The sequence below is a fragment of the Macadamia integrifolia genome, chromosome 13 (assembly GCF_013358625.1).
Source record: "Macadamia integrifolia cultivar HAES 741 chromosome 13, SCU_Mint_v3, whole genome shotgun sequence".
NCBI lineage: Eukaryota > Viridiplantae > Streptophyta > Magnoliopsida > Proteales > Proteaceae > Macadamia > Macadamia integrifolia.
The window spans coordinates 21,791,512-21,814,131 of NC_056569.1; the positions used below are offsets into that span (position 1 = coordinate 21,791,512).

Sequence of the window (22,620 nt, forward strand, 5' to 3'; positions counted from 1 at the left end):
CATAACTGAAGAGTAAGTTCCCATACCTGCTGCAAGCCTTGCTACACGATAGTTTGGTAGGATATGGATCTTTCTGCTTTCAGAAAGGTCCTCTAACCCTACAGTCCTGTGGCATATAACATATCTCAGACAAACCTTCCTTCCACATGCAAGGCAAAGCACTTGCAAAGAATTAGCAACTGTTTTAGGCAATCAGGTTTAAAAATGAAACATCTAACAACTAAGACATCAACACAGAAAATGCTGTGTCTGATCCTGGGGAGTCCCAGTACTATTTCAAAAATTGGAATCTGATGGGTCGAATCTGCCATAATCAATCCCTATTCCGGACATTTCAGAGTGGTGGCCAATGATAGTTGGGTTTTCAGATTTGAGGGGCCGATTCTAGGGTTTTTACGGCTGATTTTGGGGTCGCCAGGGACTGATTTGACCCCAATTCCAAGATTAAAATCCTTGACTCCCACTACCAGAGGAAGTGGCTCTCCCATGCCTCAATAGATGAACCCAATTATCGGGTTTAAATGGATATTGCAACAGTTCTTCCCCCACCCCCCACCCCTTCTTTTTTTTTTTTCCTTTCCTGCTGTTGGGGGGTGGGCGTGGGAGAGAGGTAGTTCTGTGGCAATTGATTGCACATCAACACAGCTGAAGAAATTGCATATACTGACAATGAACATTAAAGCCCAACCCTCTCTCTCACCGATATATTTACAGCTAGAGTTAGCGCCAGTAAAGCTACCCAAGAGAGTCTTCCTGTGTAGCATTGTCACCATCCATTGAATCAACCGCATTACCCCCACCACCTTGGTCTGAACCTTCCTTGGTATCAGTGTCTGAAGTAGACCCAGCATCAGCTTTACAATCACGGTTGCGGCCTTCCTCAGTATCTGAACCCGAAGTAAAAGCTTCAACTTCAGCCTCTTGATTGGAACCACCAGCGTTATCACTGCCAAACAAGCGCTTGTAATCCGGAGCAACAATTTTGATCATTTCATTCAGTGCCTGACGCTCCTGACTCAATTTGGTGGCTGAAGCAGCAGAACATGGTAGAATCTGACTCCCCACTGCCTGGGCATCAGAACAGTGCTGAGCTGCTGCACACTCATCGTTACTCCTTACACTGTCACTATGCCCACTACTCCTTGGAGATTCATTTTCTCCATGAACAGAAGGAGCTGTGCTGACTGCCCAGCTCCCTGCAACTTCAGAAGCCAAAAGATCTGCTGTTCTGATTGTATTGCCAGCTTCTGTATCTTCCATAATTGTATTGCCAGCTTCTGTATCTTCCATGATTGTATTGTCTGCTTCTGTATCTTCCATGGTTTTCAAAACCTCGTTCGCGTCATTCACTGGTAAGCATTGAGTATTCTCACAAATCTCTTGAATCTGCTCTCCGGTTTCTTGCAACCGCGCTTCATTGTCAAGCTGCATCATATCCCCAGCTAAAGTGTCGCATTTGTTCAAATCGAGATTTCGTTCACCAAAGTTGACATCAACAGCAGGACTCTCAGTGCCAAGCACTCTCTCAGTTTCAATTGGATCTCCTTCAAGAACAGGTGCTGTGCCAACACCCTCAATTTCAGAACCAAAACCTCCCTTGACAGAGGGATCAGCACTAGTGCATTCTGCATCTTGGGTGTGTTGATGTTCTTGGCTTCTGATATCACAGTCATGCTTCTCCGTTGCACTTACTTCATCACTTGTACTCTCAATCTGGACTCTGATAACTCTCCGTGTTGAAGCAGTGGAGCCTTCTTTTTCATCATTATTTTTTCGATGAGATGTTGCTGCTTTTTCTCTGACAATAGCACCATCTATGGTTCCTTTCGAAGCATTGAGTTCAGTATCGATATATGCATTCTCATAATTCTCTTCATCTTCCAAAGTCCTCTGCATTGCCTTTAGCTGTTCCTGCTGCTTTCCAAAGAGAGCAGAAATCTCCTCTGTTGTAGAATAAAATGCTCGTAGCTGTGTTTCCCTGCAATTCACCACCAACAGAAACCAAAATAGTCCTTGCTTCAAATCATCAAATATAAAAGATTTTCTTGAAGAAATGTGGGACAAAAAAATTTAACAAGGCATGAGCTAACAAAGGGGAGCATAAATATACTAATATCCAATGAGTGAGAAGCATTAAAGGAAAGGATGAAATGTGTGCCAACCAGAGATAAAAGAGAAGGATGAATGTACACATTCATCAGGGAATGAGAAAAAATAAGGATTTTGGCTTCTTCTCAGTATAGCAGCAATTTTATTCTTCACTCATGAAAACATTAAAATAAAATGCAAATCCTTCCTAATTAGAAGTTTCAATAGGATTACAATATTTTGTTTGAAAAGTGAAGCAAGGAAACAAACTCAAAACCAGAACAACCCTGATAAATACAAATGTCAAAAACATGTTTGAGGCATTTCATTTTGTCAGATCTACGTGGCCGTGTTTCATCGGCTCATCACCATGTAGCAGATTTGCATGGGCACATATGGGTCCAAGTGATAGTGGACCCCATAATTTCTGCTTGAAACAAGCACAAGAAGTGAGAACAGTGAGTTTATTTTCAAGCAATTCCAAAAATGCCATTCAGTTTAGTGACATTTTTGTAACTGTCATTCTAGACAAAATTTTAAGGTTCTTCTAGAGTTTGTTTCAGATTATAACTTGACCATGGGAGTGTGAGGTCCTTTATCACATGGATCCACCCATGTTTGATGATGTGGCAAGTCAAGATGGATCACACTCATCATGAACAGTCCTACTTACATGACTATAAATGAGAACCCAAATAAGAAAACGGCCAAATCCAGCAACAGTTGCACTACATCCAAGTTAGTGACCCCAGGACTTTAGCATGTGTTTCAGTCCGGTTCGCTAAATTGGACCCGAAGTCATACCACTGTAAAGTTGCATTCTCTCATAAAATTTCAACAGAAAGAGAGAATCAAAGCAACAGGGGAAGTAATTAGGATATGCTTAAACATGAGGTAGCAAGAAATGGTCCTCACTACCTATTTCTCCATTCAACTGATCTAGGTTTTTAAACACTGGTAAGTGATAACTTCCGATTGAGCTCCTAAAGAGAATGTAATTTAGAACAATTTCCATTAATTGCAAGAAATCATTAGTTGTAACAAGCTGGTTTTCTCCAAAAAATAAATTATAATCTGCAAATCATGTTGCAAGAGTACTCTACAACAATTTACATTCAGGTGCATAATGAGTTAGAGTCTATTAGCAACAAGAGGCAGCTCGGTGGTTTCTTTTTTGCTTTTTTTTCTTCTAGGTTTTACACACTCAAAAATGGCAGCTTGCTGGTCTCTTTTCCTTTTAAATTTTCTGGTTTTACACACACAAAATTGAGCAAGAGAGACAGAGAGGAGACAGAGACCACACAAGTGCAAATAATAGCTGAAATGGAAAATTAAATTAAAATTGGCAAGAAAAGCTTGACCAAGTTACTTGCATTAGATGACTAATATCTTTAACAAACCAGAATAAATTTGTGGAAGTTAACTCTTAAGAAGCAGCCCCCACATGCAGAAATGAAATAGGGAATGTTAGTTCTTACCGGAGAATAATCCTTTCCTTGGCACCTTGAAACCTCTGTTTCTCAATGGAGAGGTCATGAAGTGCAGCAGCCATTTCAAGCTCAAGGGCAGAAACCTTAGCCCACGCTTCTTCTCGAGCTACCTGCTACCGACAGCATGAAAGAACCTCAGCTTAAAATATAAAGGAATTGCACAAATATGCCCCGAGGCATGTCACCGGCCTAAGAAATCTTACAAATAAACACAATGTCCAACATCTTTCTCCCAACTAAATGAACAAATGATCAAAGAAAGTTTTAATGGCATGATAAATAAAATGGATTCGCTCAATTTGGGCAATTTAAGAGAATATCTATCAAAGTAAATAAAAAAACAAGTTGAGAGATGGCACATTAGAAGCATCCAAAAGTAAAGAAAAAGTATAATAATGGATTCTATAAGAAGAAAGTAGAGCAAAGGATCTATTTGGTTGCCAAACAGAAAGAAATTAGACATTATTCATTGAGCCAAATATTAATCATTTCCTCCATTCTTGAGTATATATTTAGAATCACAATTCAGAATTAAAATCAGATGACACATAGAACAGACTTAAAGTTACAGAACATTAGATGCAAGCTTGACAAGAGATTGTCAGACATCTCTAGCATAACTCAATACTCTAGCATATAACTTCACCTATAACTTTAAGTAATATATAATTGGATGTGTTTCTAACAATCTCGTTTGTTTCATGCATGTGACTCGTTATAATCAAAGTAGAGGTAATGTAGGACTAGATTGGACACCCAACTAGACCCAAAACTGCAGGAACTTATAAACCAAGAACAACCAAAAACCAGTCTCAAATATATGGCAGAAAAATCAGTCTCAATTAACAGTCAAGAAAATAGCCAAATCTCCAGAAACAGTATTACAGAGAATAATTCAGAATAGCAGAAGTACTTGGAACTAAACCAGGGACTGGATAAGAGTACTAACAACTTCAAGCTAACAACAAATATGTTCAGCAGTCCAGAAACCAGTATTCAGATCAGCAGAAGTATCGAATCCAGAAAATAGAAACTACAGTCCACTAAAAGACAAAAATAGAGAGATTTTTAATATCTCATTGAGGGTTGCACAGAAATTGTTCAAACTTGGGTCGATCCTTAGTGGTGTATAGAGGAACCATCGACCAAAAAACTAGAGTAATCCAGCAACTAAAACTGGTTCTTCCAGTAGGGGTGGATGCTCTGTTTTGCAGAATATTTCTGGGCAGATTTAGAGTTCACATACCTGATTTGTAGCTTTGTTAAACCTTGAGAATAAAGTAGAACTTAAAGAGAATAACCTGAGGCAAACCTCCTGGACTTCAGGCCGCAAGGAGTCGTTGGATCACACACCAACCCACACTGTGATCAAACACACAGCAGACTCTCACAGAGAAGCAGCGACAATAGCATATTTGGTTTCATAAAAATCATGGGCCTATAATACTGCCCTCCTCTTTATTTATAATCATGATGGGGTTTACAAAAAAATAGTAACTCAGAAATTACTAATTCTAGGTTACTAAAACTGATTACATAAGTTACTAAAAACTGAAATTGTAAAAGGAAACTAGATCTGAAGCTGAAATCAGAAACTACTTAGAACAGAAATTAGAAACTAGTGTAAGACTGAAAATAGAAACTAATTTAGAAACTTAATAAACAACTAATAACCCCATCAGCAGCCCAAATCATGGGCTGACTTGGACCAGATTTGGTCGACCCAGTCAGCCACTTGGGTCGACCACCTTCTTGTGCCTCCTAGTGTAGACCTTCGGTGCTGTATCAACTCTCCCCGGCTTGAAAACATTCATCTCCGACGAATGGACAAGGGACATGTAACGCTCATACAAGTCGGGATCAAGCCTCTTGAAGTCATCAGCATGAATCCAAGTACAATCACTACAGGGACGACCTTTCCACTTGACAAGAAAAGTGTGATAACCAGTACCACGGCGGGAGGTCTTGTAATTATCATCCAAGACGTCTTCAATAACTTCAGAAGTAGGTGGCTTCAGTGGGGGTAGCCTTAACATCTGTTCCGTGTCTCCATCATCCGAATGGTGTCCAACATAAAGGTGAAGATCAGCCACATTAAACACGTTGCTTATGGTAATGTCATTAGACAACTCAAACACATGAGCATTAGGTCCTATATGTTTCAGCATCTTATAGGGACCCATCTTCCGTGGATGTAACTTGGTATTGACACCCGTTTGAAACCGTTCAGTATTTACTCGAATCATCACCACGTCCCCGGGTCTGAACTCCACATAACGCCAATGACGATCATCAGAAGCCTTATACACCTCATTGTTTAAGGCAATACGTTGTCGGACGTTGGCATGCACCTCAGTAATATAATGCAAGAACTCATCAGCCTCAATACTAACTCGAGCTTGGGGTGAAATTGACATAAGGTCAATAGGTCGCTTAGGCTGAACTCCAAGCAAGATCTCAAAAGGAGTATGACCCATTGTCCTATTCACTGAGCTGTTGTAGCCTTGTAGGAAAATTCTGCAATGTCAAGAATGGAAGGCCATGTCTTCTCATAGTCTTGAACCAAACACCTCAACAAATTTCCCAAGCTACGGTTCACCACTTCTATCTGTCTGTGGATGAAATGCAGTTGAAAAGTTCAGCTTTGTATTTGTCTTCAACCACAATGTCTTCCAAAAATAACTAACATCACGGTCAGACACAATACTAGTTGGTAGCCCATGTAGTCGTACTACCTCCGTGAAGAAGAGCTTTGCAACCTGATAAGCATCAAAAGTCTTACGACAAGGTATGAAATGAGCCATCTTAGAGAAACAATCCACAACCACCATAATGGAATCATATCGTTCTCTAGTAGGGGGTAGTCCAAGAACAAAATCCATGCTAACATCAAGCCACCGTGCATGAGGAACAGATAGTGGAGAGTATAAACCTATGTTCTGTTTTTCTATAGTGGAGAGTATAAACCTATGTTCTGTTTTTCCCCTTTTCCCAACTGACATACATGGCATCTCTTGATCACATTATCGACATCATTTGCTATGCATGGCCAATAATATTGATTAGTCACCTGTGCTAGAGTCTTATCCTTCCCAAAATGTCTTCCTAATCCTCTTCTATGTAACTCCAGTATGATGTGATGACGTAGCAAAGAATTTGGGATACAAAGCCGTGTGCCAAAGAACAAGTACCCATCATGAATAAAGTACTTTAGGTGTTGTCCACCTTGTTGTAACTCCATAAAAACAGTGCTGAAATCAGAATCAGATGCGTACTCACCCTATATCTGATCAATGCTAATAACATGTGCTGAAAATGTGTTAAGTGTGAGCACTTTTCGGCTAAGTGCATCAGCCACTATGTTCTCTTTTCCAGCCTTGTACTTCATACAAATATAAACTCCTGTAAGTAAGCTACCCATTTGGCATGCCTGTGACTAATCGACTTCTGTGAGTGAAGGTGTTCCAAAGCCTCATGATCAGTATATAAAATGAACTACTTACCAATGACGTAGTGTCTCCAATGGCGTAGCACTTGGACGACTGCATACAACTCCAGATCATATGTCGAATAGCGCTTCTTGGCCTCATTCAGTTTCTCGCTATAGAAAGCAATGGGGTGTCCTCCTTGCATTAACACTCCTCCTAGCCCAACATGTGAAGCATCAGTAGCTACCTCAAATACTTTGTCAAAATCTGGTAGGCGTACAATGGGTGCCTTTGTCATCTTCCTCTTCACAAGAGCGAAAGTTTTGGTCGCTGCAGCTATCTATTCAAACTTCCTTTTACTTGCCTTCATACATTTAGTGATGGGTGCCATAACTGCATTGAAATTCCGAATAAATCTCCTGTAGAAGGAAGCCAAACCCTGGAAGCTACGTACTTTTGTTAGTGTCTTAGGTATAGGCCAATCAATGATGCTCTTGATCTTCTCCGGATCAGCTTCAACCCCTTTTGATAATACTATAAATCCAAGGAATACAACCTTGGGCAGCATGAAGGAACACTTCTTGAGATTAATGTATAACTTCTCTGCATGGAGTACTCTCAAGACTTGCCTCAAGTGATCCATATGCTTTTCTTGGTTCTTACTATATATCAAGATATCATCAAAGTAAACAACCAGAAAGTGACCAATGATGGGACGAAGTACCTGTGCCATAGCCCTCATAAAGGTGCTAAGTGCATTCGTCAAACCAAAAGGCATGACTTTTCACTCATAAAAGCCATCCTTGGTCTTAAAGATAGTCTTCCACTCATCCCCAGAACGGATGCGAATATGATGATAGCCGCTCCTCAGATCTAATTTGGAAAAGGCTTTTGCCCCGAACAGCATATCTAACTTATCATCTAGTCGTGGTATAGGGAACTTATACTTGACCGTTATCTTGTCGATAGCACGGCTGCCCACACACATACGCCAAGAACCATCCTTCTTCGGCGTGAGTAAAGCTGGTACTGCACAAGGACTTAAGCTCTCCTCAATGAAGCCTTCTATAATAACCCATCCACTTGCCATTTCAGCTCGGCATGCTCAATAGGGCTAAATCCATAGCCGGGAAGGTTAGATAAAACCGAACCAGGTACCAAATCAATAGCATGTTGTATCTCTCATTGGAAGTAACTCATCTGGGAGATCATCAGGAACTAAGAAAAATCAGATAGGAGCTCTCTAATAGGTGCACTATGTATTACCTCAGGTTGGGGAGTGACTTCCCGAGTAACAAGAGCCATAACCATTCCAGTCTCATGACTTATGTGTAAGAAATGCTTGCGGGGAATAGCTAACAACTCCTTTGTAGGCATAGCTACCACCTTCTTCTCAAAGTCAACATCCTTCTGATTTGATCTTAGGGATCTCCGTTGCCGTATTTCAGCCTGCACATTTACCGGATAGAAAGTTGTAGGAACACCCTTCCATATGAAAGAACACAGATTTTTCTTCCCTCCAACCACGGCATCATTGTCATACATCCAGGGACGACCAACCAATACATCTGTGAGTTTCATTGGGATCACATCACACCAAACTTTCTCTTCATACCGGTAAAGTTTGAGAGGAATTGAGCACCTTTTGTTTACCTCCAAGGTGTTACCATTCAGCAAGGATACCTTATAAGGCTAAGGATGTGGGTCAGATTTCAATGTTACTTTCTTCACAAAGGCTTACATCGTTGACACAGCTGCCACTATCAATGATAATCTGACAAGTATGCTCACTTGACTTTATACGGTTGTAGAATATGCAGTTACGTCGCCAATCCCCTCCTTTGGTTTCAGCCACCAATATGCGAGTAACAATATTTATTCCATGCGTGCCATCCTCATTAATGTCTTCCATGTCATAATCAAATCCACCACCATCATCATCATCCAAAGGGAAAGGGTAAAGAGTTTACTCATCCTCTTTATTGGAGTCTTCAACCTCAGCTACTGTGTTAACCCTTTGCTTATGTGGGTAAGACTTAGCAAAATGTCCTACCTCTTGGCAATGGAAGCACTGTACCTTATTACTACCTGTCATGGGTGCCTTTCCTTTGTGATCAACCTGTGGAGGAAAAGTGGACTTTGGGGGTGCTAAGCTACTAGGTTTAGTGGCTGGGAAATTTTTCTTTACCTCCCCAGCTTGAAAACCAAACCTTCTAACTGGCTGTGCTATAAACTCCTCTGCCCGTAGGGCCTTATCAAAGCAATCCCTTACTGAGTACACATCAACAACTCCGATACCCTTGTTGATTTCAGCTCGCAATCCCAGTCAAAACTGAGATAGTAGTTGCCTTTCATTCTCCCTTATGCCTGTTCGAGAATAAACTGCATCAAACCTGCTCCTGTACTCTGCCACAGTCATAGTCCTTTGACGAAGAGAAGTCAGCTGGTCATATATGCAAGCTCTGAAGTTGTGTGGCAAGTATTTGTCAGATAGCTTAAGTTTCATCTCCTCCCAACTAGTAGGTTCTCTACTACGGTCTTCCAACTCTAGTTCATAGGTTCTCCACCAATCACGAGTAGCCTCAACTAGCTTCGCACGAGCTAGTTTCATCTTCCGTTCCTCAGGCAAGTCATAATAATCAAAATAATCATCCAGAGCAGATACCCAATCATAGAACAGTTGGGGGTCGTGTCTTCCATCAAACTCCTTCAGATCGAGCTTGATGTTCTGTGAATCTCCAGAGTACCTCTGATATGTGGGACGTTCAGTCTCAAAGTAACCCCTTACGTGTTCTTCAAAAGTTGGTTGCACTACAGGAACCCTCTGTGGTGGTCTCAGATTATGGTTTGCTCTCCTATTAGCCAATTGAGCAACTACAATCAATGGGGCTTCCACTTCGGGTGTTATTTGTGAATCACCAGTAGGCTGTTGTGGTGGAGTCTCGACAGCCAACAACCTTATATTTAATTCAGTCTTCAATTCAGTCCACTTAGCTTCCTGTTCAGCCTTCATATTCTGTAGCATCTCCATAATAGAAGCTAGGGTGGGGGTGTTGTTCTCAGCCATGCTCTGATACCACTTAATGTAGGACTAGATTGGACACCAAACTAGACCCAAAACTGCAGGAACTTATAAACCAAGAACAACCAAAAACCAGTCTCAAATATATATGGCAGAAAATCAGTCTCAATTAACAGTCTAGAAAATAGTTGATCTCCAGAAACAGTATTACAGAGAATAATTCAGAATAGCATAAGTACTTGGAACTAAACCAGGGACTGGATAAGAGTACTAACAACTTCAAGCTAACAACAAATATGTTCAGCAGTCCGGAAACCAGTATTCAGATCAGCAGAAATATTGAATCCAGAAAATAGAAACTACAGTCCACTAAAAGACAAAAATAGAGAGATTTTTAATATCTCATTGAGGGCTGCACATAAATTGTTCAAACTTGGGTCGATCCTTAGTGGTGTATAGAGAAACCATCGACCAAAAAACTGGAGTAATCCAGCAACTAAAACTGGTTCTTCCAGTAGGGGTGGATGCTCTGTTTTGCAGAATATTTCTGGGCAGATTCAGAGTTCACATACCTGATTTGTAGCTTTGTTAAACCTTGAGAATAAAGTAGAACTTAAAGAGAATAACCTGAGGCAAACCTCCTGGACTTCAGGCCGCAAGGAGTCGTTGGATCACACACCAACCCACACTGTGATCAAACACACAGCAGACTCTCACAGAGAAGCAGCAACAGCAGCATATTTGGTCTCATAAAAATCGTGGGCCTATGATACTGCCTTCCTCTTTATTTATAATCATGATGGGGGTTTACAAAAAAATAATAACTCAGAAATTACTAATTCTAGGTTACTAAAACTGATTACATAAGTTACTAAAAACTAAAATTGTAAAAGGAAACTAGATCTGAAGCTGAAATCAGAAACTACTTAGAACAGAAATTAGAAACTAGTGTAAGACTGAAAATAGAAACTAATTTAGAAACTTAATAAACAACTAACAACCCCATCAACAGCCCAAATCATGGGCTGACTTGGACCAGATTTGGTCGACCCAGTCAGCCACTTGGGTCGACCACCTTCTTGTGCCTCCTAGTGTAGACCTTCGGTGCTGTATAAAGAGGACTCTGATTTTAAGAATGAGGCCAATATACAGCCCTTCACAAAAAAGGTATTCCAATACCCTTTATTCCAAGAGCCTGATGAGCAAGAACAGAGGTATATTCTGCTGAAAAATGAGTACTGAAAAATCTGCTAAAACATGATTCCATTTAGATTCTTATCCATGTTCTGAGTCTTCAAAATCAAAGCCTTCTGCCATTGATTGTTGCCGAACATATCATTTGCAAGCAGCAATATCGGATGCTGTTCCTTAGGGTAATAACAAAGGACGTCATATAGAAAAATGTAGCTATTAAAAAGTGACATGCAGAAATGATAAAATGCAGCTATTAAAAAGTGACATGCAGAAATGATGTGTTGTAATTTGTATCAATTACAAGTCGAAACTAAAGATATGTGAGATATCAAATTCAAATAAAAAGGTCAAGCATCTGTGACAGTAGCAATTTTAAGATCACAGAGCTTCCATGCTCCGTAGTATTAGCCATCATAGGCAAATGATCCATGTCATAAAATGTCAACAAAGAAATCTAATAATAATCATAATATTCTTTAATGCAGATTGTGAAATTTTTATGCTGCATTTGCGAATAAAGTTGGTGGATCTCATGCAAAAATCGTGTATATTGTAAACATAATCAGCCGTGCAAACACAAGTACAGCTAATGACTTGTAACATAATGGATTCATATGATTAAATTTTTATCATATGCCTCCCTTGAATATATTCGAAGAGTGTAACCAGTTATATCAATAACCACCATGACATGCATGGTTAAAAAATGCACAGATAAAGCCAACAACATTATGGTGCATAGAGTCTTGAACACTCACATGCCCATGCCTTGAGAAGCTAACAACTCACAATGCATCAGATAAGCACTTGACATGACATTATTCATCCTTAAAGGGAGCAAAGTAACCAACACTGCTGACAATTCTGAAAAAGTGTATGGGTCTGAAAATGCAACATTTTAAGTAACGTAGCCAAAGACCAACATATTTTGGTACATCAATAAAACTGGAACATGACTATCAAGGGAAAATGCCATTTCTACCTTCTCACTTTCAAGTTCTTTCCTCAATCTTTTCATTTCATGCTCCAGCTTTTCAACGTTCTGTTTCAACATGACAACACACAACAAACATCAAGCATCTCTTTTAGAATTCAATACAAAAATGTGGTTATTTTAAGCTATGATGACAGACACTTTCTTACTGATGCTAAAATAATATGTATACACAACCAACTATAAGACAAAGACCTTCTACAAAAGTAATTTTAATCATAAGTGGAAAAATGAAATATACGAGGCAGACATACTTTTCTGCCGTCTGCAGAGGCTTTCTGCTCTTCCTTAACTTGCACTTCTAGCTGACGAACTTTCTTTTCAGAAATGACCAAGCTTTCCCTGAAGTCTTCCTGTTGCAAGCAAATTAATGACTAACGCATGAGCTTCTATAGTTAGATCAAATGCAGATATTAGGTTAATGCACAAACTAGGAATTGACATCAGCTGTACCAGCTTGGCTCTTGAAGATTCTATGAGTGAACTTTTTTCTTTATCTGATTCCTGAAGAACAAAACAGACACATCTTTTCTGAGTTTTTCCCAGTGGATCTCGAGATAAAGCATGAACTTAAGAAAACCAATCTTCCAGAAAAAATTGGCATTCTTCCCAGACCTGAAGTTTGCTGATAACTTCTTGCAGCTCTTTTTGTTGTCTTGAGGCAACCATGGACTGTCTTTTCAATTCCTCTTGGGCCTCTGAGTGAGCTTTCTGCAATGCAGCTTTTAGATCCACTTCAGCCTTTTCCCGTTCTTCCCTCCTCTGATTTCTCTCATCATCTACCCGTGCCTCAAGTTCAGATATAGATGCCTTTTGACTACAGGAAAAAGCCTTCTTATAGAACAAATGCAGAAATGTGCTATTCCCTTCTATACAATTAAAATCCAAATTGGAATTGATTATTATTGACTTGATTTAATAGAAATTACCTCATTTTTCCATATCCCATAAAAGGTAATTTTTTCTCCCTTTTGGATATGAAAAATATACCATGACCCATTGGGTAATGTGGTTTTGATTTAGAAGTAAAACCAGTACCAGAACAAGACCGAAACAGAGTGACCAATGACCAGATTTAGGAGAAGACATTCAGAATATAATCAGATTAGGCTATAAGCCCACTCGAATTCTCCTTCTAGAGGGTATAAACTACGCTGAAATTTTCAGCAAGATCCAATGGCCAGATCTGCCTGTACCAAACGGAATTTTTTACAGTCCAGAATGTCTTCTTGTCTTCTTGATCCAGAATGTGTTCTAAGGGTGCATACCAAAAGCAGCCCTAGTGACATTAGGATTGGTCAAACCCAGTCAAACATCACAGAACTATATTGTCCAACAGAAAACCAATATGAGTTATCAATTTCATACCCAGCAGAACAGTAAAGAGCATATATCGGTTTCAGCTTTCAAATCAACAAAGCTCAATCCTACTTGAAGTAGGACTGTATGAAATAATCAATAAAATCAGTATTTGAAGAAAAAATATAGATGGGGGTGCTTTCGACTGAAGGATTCTGGAACAAGAATTGAGATCAGCAAGGCAGAACACCCTAAACCAACAATTCTAGTGAAGGTAGGACTGATGTATCGCAGGAACAGAATCTAACCTCAATTGCAGAATTTTAGAAAAGGAATTGAATGAATAAACTTCAGTAATAGAACAAGAGAACAGGAGCCAAGAGGACATTACCCGGGCTTCCAACCACAAGGTATCGACTGGAATCACCACCAATCAAATCTTGATTCACCACCAGAACGAGCTCTCCACGCAAAGGAGCAGAAAACAGAAACTTTCAACAAAACAAATAATGGGCCAATGATCCCACGTCACCTTTGTTTATAAAATCCATAAAACAGAGTTGGAGTCAAGCTGGGAAACCCCTAGCCCACTCCTATGACTTGGCCAGTCCTCTTTGAATTCTAAATAGCCTTTATGAGGATGTGGACCCAAACCTAAAACACTTACAGACAATAAACGAGATACTGAACTTAAACCAAACCAATTGAACCACCGGTTCACCCGGGACTGACTTAAAAACACTTAAAACAGAAAAGAAACAACTTAAACAAAAAACATAGTGAACCCAAGCCTTTAAAATAGACTAGGTCATGCTAGGACTGAAATTTCTAGGACTTCAGATTCTGGTAGGTCTTCAATTCTGCATCGATGGGAGGACGAAATTTCTGTTTTCTCATTTAAGAATTGCTAGCAAGTGCATTTCAAAAAATTGGTACCCTGTCTGAGCAGATTTGATACAGTTGCAGTATACATGGATCCCGTATGGAGGCCAACAACACACGCTGGCAGCAATCCAATGGACTAAAAATAAGCTTTGGGTAGTCACATTATAGGTTGAAATTTTATTTTCTTGGGTTTCAATGTAACGGGCCTAATTTTTATTTATAACCCATAAAGTGGGGAGATAAAGTTAGTATACGGGATTAGTAGTTAAATGTGTGTGCTAAATTAAGATACTTAATAGCAAGATGGGAATTGTCTTGAGTCTATTTACATTGTTTAGTGGGTGAGAATAATTAGGAGTCCTTTTACAAGCCAATTTAGAAAATAAAAAAGTCTTTTACATAGGTAATAATCCCAAACCCCCAAAAAAAAAAAAAAAAAATGGGCTCAATTTGAGTAATGAATGAGTTTTTTTAAGAGATTTGGAGCTGTTAAGCTTTACGGGATTGGTAACCCAAAACCTGATTTCTTCCCTCTTATTATTCTGAGCTGTTCTTATCAGGTGTGATCTTACCTTCAAAATACAAGAAAATACAAGGCCCTGCAATTACAAGGGGGGAGAAGAGGCTAGGGACTGAAGAAAAGAAGTGGGGAGGTCCTAGCATCAATGATCAATCTATTTCTAGGTGTATCAAAACCCTAATAGACCGAGTACAAACATAGATTTGACATCAAAGACAATCAAATCCCAAATCTGCTGAAAGGATCTGGACTTACAGGTCCATCTTCTAAGGTTGCTCTCAAACCAAATATGGTAAATGGCGGCTCCAAAAGCAAGTTTATCAACTGAGTCACAGTAAGAGTTACCGACAAAAGTCATGACCACCCAGATCCATTCTCTCTCAAAGGGAAAAATCTTTCTTTTGTGAGGCCAACATTTGGCCAAGAGGCCTTGCCAGACTGAGGAGAAGGGGCAGTCAAAAAACAGGTGATCCACATCTTCAGTAGCATTCCAACAAAGGCAGCACCGGGAGGAGACCATAATCTATCAGTGAATGAGGAAAGCCTAAGTTGGGAGGCAGCAGGAAAACACCTTCCAGACAATAAAACTATGGCAGGGGATATGCTTCTTAAACCAGACCAGATGGCGCCAAGATTTGACTGACCCCCAAACCCTAATGAGGTCCCAAGCTGACTTGGCACTAAAGAGGTCCAACGAGATAGCTGACCACAAAATGTCACCCCCGCCTCTGGGTCTTCTGGAATACTAAACAGAGCATTCCAGATGGCAGACAAGGAGGGGGAGGGAGAGGCCAACCATCATGCTGAATAATATCCGAGATCATGTCCAGACAACAAAACCTGAACTGTAGAAGGAGAACTCCCTAGGGTTGCCAATTGTCGAGCCAGAACCTAATAGATGAACCATCATCATACATAGATCTGATAACAGCAAGAGGTCAGAGCTTCATAATCTTCCTCCAGACCCCGGAGGCATCAGAAATAGCACGTGCAGTCTAAATGGAGTCAATGAGGAAGAGGTGAGAGTAAAACCCAATTGACCCAAAAATTCTTCCATTTAGCTGCTAGCTTCCAAATCAATTTGAGAATTCCCGCATAATTGACATCTTTAAACATCATCATAGGCTTGCTTCTTACTTCTTATTTCTCTTGATTCCACACCAGGTGTAACCCTTGTTTCTGGTTTAATTTTCAGATTCCTAGATTAGGTGATTGGTCATCTTCCTTATTCCCAATTTGTTTCATCAAATATTTGTACCTGCTCTGTCTTATTGATTCTACATAGATCCTGGAATAATTGAAGTTATTGTTTCTACAATCTTTCTAGAATCCTGAACTGTATTAAGTTTGGTCTAAAAATGAATGAACCCAAAATTTTTAGAAAGCATTGTAAAACCGTAGGCTTCTTTAAACATCATCATAGACCTGCTAGCCACTGAGTCAACTTTCATGAGTTTAACTTCTTTATTGCACAAGCAAAGCCTGTGCTCTTCATTTTCATATAGGAAAGAGCAGGAACGAAAAAAAAAAAAAAAAAATGGAATGTACAGCAAAGTCGAAATTGTAATTGATAGGCATCACTAGTTTATTGTATAGGAATCTATCACCCATAAAAATGCCAACAGCATTCGAATCTTGCAAAAACAACCTTTTGCATCTAGTGGCTTTTATTTAACTATTACTTTTCATTTAAACATCATCTTCTTGAATCAAGTTTACATAGTTGTGGTAATAGTCACTGTCCACCCAAAGCCACCAACTTTCATCAAGAGCATGCATTACTGCAACTAGTGATGGAACAGTGACAAGAAAGTAACGATTTGAAATCAGGAACCAAATCAGACCCAAGAAAAAAGCTGTAATGTAAATTAAATCCTCACCTATTGATTATTTCATCAGCATCTTTACGAGAGTGCATAGATGAATTAAGTCTTTCATTAAGGTCCTCCATAGCATGTTGCTTTTCAGCCAATTGGGAATTGGCCTCAGCTAGCTCCTTTTGCTTCACCTCCAACATATGGCGCAACTCTTTAATTTGATCAAGGAAAGATTGTGATACTGATTCTTTCAGCTCCTTCATCTCCTACAGAGTGTTAAGATGGTAGATGCAAAACTCAAAACAGTGTCACAGTGAAGAGAAGCCCACAGCATAGAATAAGAAGAATAAGAAACGGAAACCCTTCAAGAAACCAAAATAGTTTTCACTACATTTGTTTTCTCACTCAAACGCCATATTGTGCTTACTTCCACTTAGACATGCTAGTATGTGCCCAATTGTAAGCATTTATAGGCACACCACACCTTCACAATTTGCGCATTTAATTGTCAAGTTGCAAAAATTAAAATCCACCCACAGATCAACAACATCTCAATATTTACATCCCTTATGCCTACCATCATTGAGACCATAGTAGGCAAGGAAAGAAGATAATGGATCCCATTATACCATTACAGGTATAACAGAATATTACCTTCAAAGGTAAGAACATCACAAATGATGTCCCATGTCAAGAGAAAATGACAAAAGGTTAAATATTCCCCACTCCCAAATCTGAAGATTTTGCAATACCAGAGATGAATCATGAGAAAAGTAAAAGCATTTGAAAAGTCATACAGAAGACAACACCAAGTGGACAAACACATAATTACCACAAATGCAAGAGAGGAAGAGAGAGGTTAAGTGTACGTTTTCCTGCTGAGTAAGAACTGCTCGATTTTCTTTTCGCATTGTTTCAATAGTAAGAACATGAGATTCCAATTGCTTCCTCAACTCCTGCACATATTAGAACTATTTACATCTTACAATATCAGGATGTTTATGAGAAAAAAGCTGAGTTTGTGGCTAACTTTAATGAAGACAGAAGTCCACAATAGCAAGCACTAAAAAGGCTAGGTCACGAAATGTAAGATACCGTGTTTGATCTCTGAAGGCTTCTAACATCATCAAGAGAAATAGGACCCTCAGATGCACCAATACCTATACCTTTCAACCTCTTGCTTTCACATCCAAATCCCTCCTCTAACAGAGAAGTGAAAAAATATCAGCGTTTATAGCCACTTCCAAAGCCTAAGGAATCAAATTGAACATAAACCCATGACACTAGCATAAAGTAAGTCCTCAAATATACGATCCTCAAATGTTTCGCACATTCTGATATAAGATGAACTTCGAAATTATTCCCTTCTCTTTTATGGAAAGCCAATTTCAAACAAGATAGAATAATTAAATGTATGAATACTTGATCATAGAGCAATATCACATTCAGATTGCTAATTTCCCACGCTATCAAGATAATGCAAGTCACTACCCCAGCCATTCTACCACTTTCACAAGAACTGTAAATGCTGCACTCCATCACATAAACAAACCAAATGTTTAGAGCAACACTACAAACTGCAAATTTAATGTGTGTGTGTGTGTGTGTGTGTGTGTGTGTGTGTGTGTGTGTGTGTTTTATTTTTATTTATTTTTTTATAAGGGGGGGGGGGGGTGGTGGGGGTGTGGGGTAGGTGCAAATTTAATGTTTTGAGAGCATGTTAATCACTTCAACATTGGGAAAATTTCTTATGTTGGAAAAGATAACAATCATACATTGTTCATTAAAGTAGGTTATTCTAATTTCTAACTCAAACTTTTCAAGTTAAACCTTAGTTTAAAATACATTTTTATAAAGGATCAGGTGAACAATAACTAATAAATTTTGATTTTTAAGACATGCATATGATGGGGCTTGATTCTAGTATGACCATGGATAGAGTTTTGTAGAGGACTAGGATCCGGATAACGGACTCTGTGTAAGGAATGTTCTTGTGATGCATCTTGGATTTCTACGTTATTTGCTTCTCTTAGAGTCTTAGTCCATTTTTCACTTATTTTCCCTTATTTTATTACTTCTTGATTCTCGTTTTCATATCGGACCCATATATCCATGTAGCCGACCCCATTTAGTTGGGATAAGGTTATGTTTGTTGCTGTTTCTTAACACATTCTTTTACAAAGAAAAAGAGATATATGGGATATGAGAGGGGGGGAGCGGGAGGGAGAAATCACATGCACACAATTTCTCTCTGACTAGAAATGGTGTAAAGGATCCCCACTACTCTCTAACTAGGGTTATGGAAATGGAAAGAGAAACTTAGCGTTCTTTCGTTTGCAAGGATGAGTAAAGGTTACATACAGATAAGAAAGGTTTAGTAAAGTATGGAAGTCAACCCCAAACCAGGTTGATCATCTATCCAGGTTTGACAACTAATGACCCATACATTTCACAACATAATTTGTTTCAGCTGTCAACTTAATATTATATTGACTGATAACTTTAAGCAATATGAAGACCAAAAAAATGAACTGAACCATTACAAACAACCTACAAATGTCCTTTGATAAAGATGTACCTGCTTTTCTTTTCAAAACTGCATCATCTATCATAGGAGCAGAGTTAAGACACTCTCTATAAACAAACGCGAAAGACAGATCTGAAAGCAATGCAAAATGATAAGAGGGGAAAAAATCAGACCATGACACCAAAAAGAATATCATAATGAATACCATTCATATAAATGGATCATGAACCCAACAGATACAAGAACCAAATATTCTCAGGAAGATTCAAGAAGCACAATGGGGTAAACGAAAAATATATTACTCTTCAAAATGCAGGTTATTTAAGAAACCCATAAGAAAGAAAACACAGAGTCCAGGTCAATTCAACAAGAGACGAGCCAACTCAAACAATTCTGATTCCAGAAAACAATAAGAAACAGAAATCATTTGGACATCAGAAAAGATCAAACACCTCACAATGGTTAAAAAGTATGAGCAAAGACCAGACACCACACAATGGTAAAAACGTATGAGCTTTACATGACAGATTCTGTTACAGTGAAAATGAACCCACAGTCCCACACCAGTCTCAGACTCAAGTTTCTGCACCAAACAAGCAGTGGAAGAACCTAAAAGTAAGTTTGAAGTGACCACCCATCTCACTGGTACAAGTTTCTGCACCAACAAGCAGTTGAAGTGCCTAAAAGTGAGTTTGAAGTGGCCAAAAAATTACAGAAGTGCCACTAGATTCCGTTGCAGTGAAATGGCATTCTTGTAATCCTATGAAAAACTCACCTTTAACCACTTCCCATGCATGTTTCAGGCTAAAATTGACATGTACCATGGGTGTGGGGCCTCTACACTCTATCACATGGATCCACTCTTGCCTGCACATGTTTGCCACATGGCAAGGAAGCGTGAATTGGTGACCATGATGAAGCATCACCAAACCTTATTACGTTTAGTTTTTACCTTCAAAATATTCATACTTCATAAAAAACCATATTAGATAAAAGAGCCACAGAAGAGGAACTAACATAATTAGCCACTCCCCCCCCCCCCCAAAAAAAAGAAAAACCCGGAGAAAAAAGGGTTAGATAAACAAAATACGCACAGATGTACAATAAATGAAGAAAATATAAGTAGAGGACAGAGTAAACATTTTTGCAGTAAATCGTAAATAAATTCACAAAGACAAATGCAGATATTACCATGCTGAGGAGGTGCAGCAAAAGATATAATATCTCCATGTTGGAGCCTTACTTCAGAGCTATTCTTTTTCAGCTTTTCCCAGTTAACATACGTTCCATTAGTGCTGGATAAAGTAGCTATAATCAGACTTATGCATAAGATAATCTAGATTAGACAAACTTCATTTACAAATACAGAACCTGGAATCTTTCAAAAAGACAGTACAAAGGCTGGATGGCTGTTCCACATCTTCAGTGATGATCCTCCTCCTATATATTCTGCAATGATTTCCACTTACAGCTTTTGATTCAATCTGAAAACGCTTGTCCTCTACTAACCGACCGATGCAGTGCTCGTCAGCTGTCAGAAGAATATTTATACCCTGTACAAGGAGCACAATGTACAGAACTAAATTTGGTGGAAGGCACATCATACTAAATTCTGGTAACATGCCAAAACTCTGAATAATTGACTAAAAAATGCACTCATCAGTGATCCAAAGATATTTATGATCTGAAGCCTCTGATTCATGGTTTTTTTATTTGCTCGAGTTCATAATAACAGATAAACACTCCAAATCCATGAGATCTTATGCTCACCACAATGAGGCTGAACCACGCGCTAGTAAGTTCAACCAACACGCTAATATGATTCAAACCCTATACACTGGCATCAACCCCAAGGAATCTCACCAAGACAACCGATGCCGGTTGAGCTGGTCAGCTCAAGTATTGTTCATAATCAAATCAAATACAACTGAACCAATGAGACTCAAATCTAAATAAGGCTTTGAGCTGACAGATAGTTTTAGGCTATATAGCATGGCCACCCCATTTTCTTGGAATTAGGTTGAGTTGCACATTTGTATCAATAACATGTCACCACATACTGATACTCATATTTTCAATAAATATTGTTGTAATAATTGATTGGTACGACCTTCATGTATTTCAAGCTACCCATAAGGCCACATAAACTAAAAATATTGTCCGTTAATCAGGACTTCGGAAAATGTGTCTCTACAGTTACATGAAGGCAATTTATGAACAAGACCACACCCATGTACATGAGTTTAAGTTCTAACATCAAATCACTCAACAGTAATCCAATAATGCGGCAATTCCATTCAACTGTTCTAATACATTTGGATGGACTGTTCACATTGTGAATCTAAATAGTGTGGAGGAAAATTGAATTCAGAAACGATGATCAACGAGAAGAGAAACGGCAACAAAATTTAAGAAGGCAAACGAATTAGGGTTTAAGGAAAATGGGTGGGTTGGGGTAATAACCTGTGGCCTCTTCCGAGCATTGTCGGAAATAGCGGTGAGGACACCCCAGACACCAGGGTCGGGATTCTGGAGAGGTTGAGCGGAGAACTTGCGAGCGACTGAGATGATGAAATCCTTGGAAGAGACACTATTTTTAGCAGGAGAAGTTTCATCGTTGCTCCGGTGAGATGAAATCGCTTGAACTTCCTTATTAGGGCTTGGAATCGACTTCGGAACCACTGGAGTACCCGTCTTTTCCTCGAGAGTCATTTTACATTTCACAAGAACATCGAATTGGCGGGGATTTCAAACCCTATTTTGTTCTTCGACAAGGAAAAGAAACCGAGTTACTGGTCTGCTCTCCTCTGCTCCCATTGTACTGTTCTCGAGGTCCATTGGTGTTGGCCCGTTAAGTAGTTGAACTCTGACTGCCTCGGAGGGAACCATGATTTATCCAATGGAGATTATTAGTTATGAGACTATGAAAGTACGCGACCACGACTTCCAAAATGTGATTTGAGTATTGTACTTTAGTTGGAGTCTCGGATGGTGTCTCATGCAAGCTTCATATAACAGCATCCCTTCCAACGAACTAAAAAAATTAATAAAAAATAAAAATTAGGGTTTTGACCGAAAAAACCTTTATGTTTACCAAAAGAAAAAAAAAAATATGAGAAACCTTATATGGCTATGTTTGGATATCTAAAAAAATAATAATAAGATTAAAAAAAAATGACGACACAATGTCAAGATTCTCATTTACATTTACCATTTTTTAGAATTGAGGTTGGTTGCCATCAATTATTATATTTATTGGATTTCGATTTTAGAAAAACTCTAATCTTTCTTAATATCATATATTCAACTTTTGGATTATAATTCGTCAGAATAAGTGTTGGATAGATTCAAGGAAT

General features: G+C 39.0%; 1 protein-coding gene across 2 annotated transcripts; it reads right to left on the bottom strand.

The window, feature by feature from the left end:
- Nucleotides 1-464: 464 nt before the first annotated feature.
- Nucleotides 465-22,245, bottom strand: LOC122059374. 2 transcript variants are annotated; one of them, XM_042622110.1, is made up of 13 exons: nucleotides 21,728-22,245; nucleotides 20,636-20,817; nucleotides 20,456-20,559; nucleotides 19,316-19,396; nucleotides 17,833-17,939; nucleotides 17,607-17,693; nucleotides 16,801-17,003; nucleotides 12,832-13,033; nucleotides 12,670-12,720; nucleotides 12,471-12,569; nucleotides 12,205-12,264; nucleotides 3,567-3,688; nucleotides 465-1,978 (listed from the first exon to the last, which is right to left on the bottom strand). In XM_042622110.1, the coding sequence occupies exons 1-13, from the start codon at nucleotides 21,974-21,976 to the stop codon at nucleotides 736-738; spliced, it is 2,790 nt and encodes a 929-aa protein (XP_042478044.1). In that variant the 5' UTR covers nucleotides 21,977-22,245; the 3' UTR covers nucleotides 465-735. The 2 variants fall into 2 exon arrangements, with proteins under 2 accessions (XP_042478044.1, XP_042478042.1); XM_042622108.1 differs by having other exon boundaries at nucleotides 3,567-3,691.
- Between the last annotated feature and the right edge of the window lie 375 nt (nucleotides 22,246-22,620).

What these genes read in the sequence shown, in the direction of transcription:
- LOC122059374 (XM_042622108.1), bottom strand. Translation starts at nt 21,976, where the DNA reads ATGACTCTCGAGGAAAAGACGGGTACTCCAGTGGTTCCGAAGTCGATT. An exon ending in TTCTTACTCAGCAGGAAAAC is followed by an intron (nt 17,004 to 17,606) that starts GTACACTTAACC and finishes AACACTCTGTAG; the next exon opens with GAGATGAAGGAGCTGAAAGA. An exon ending in AATCTTCAAGAGCCAAGCTG is followed by an intron (nt 12,570 to 12,669) that starts GTACAGCTGATG and finishes TGCTTGCAACAG; the next exon opens with GAAGACTTCAGGGAAAGCTT.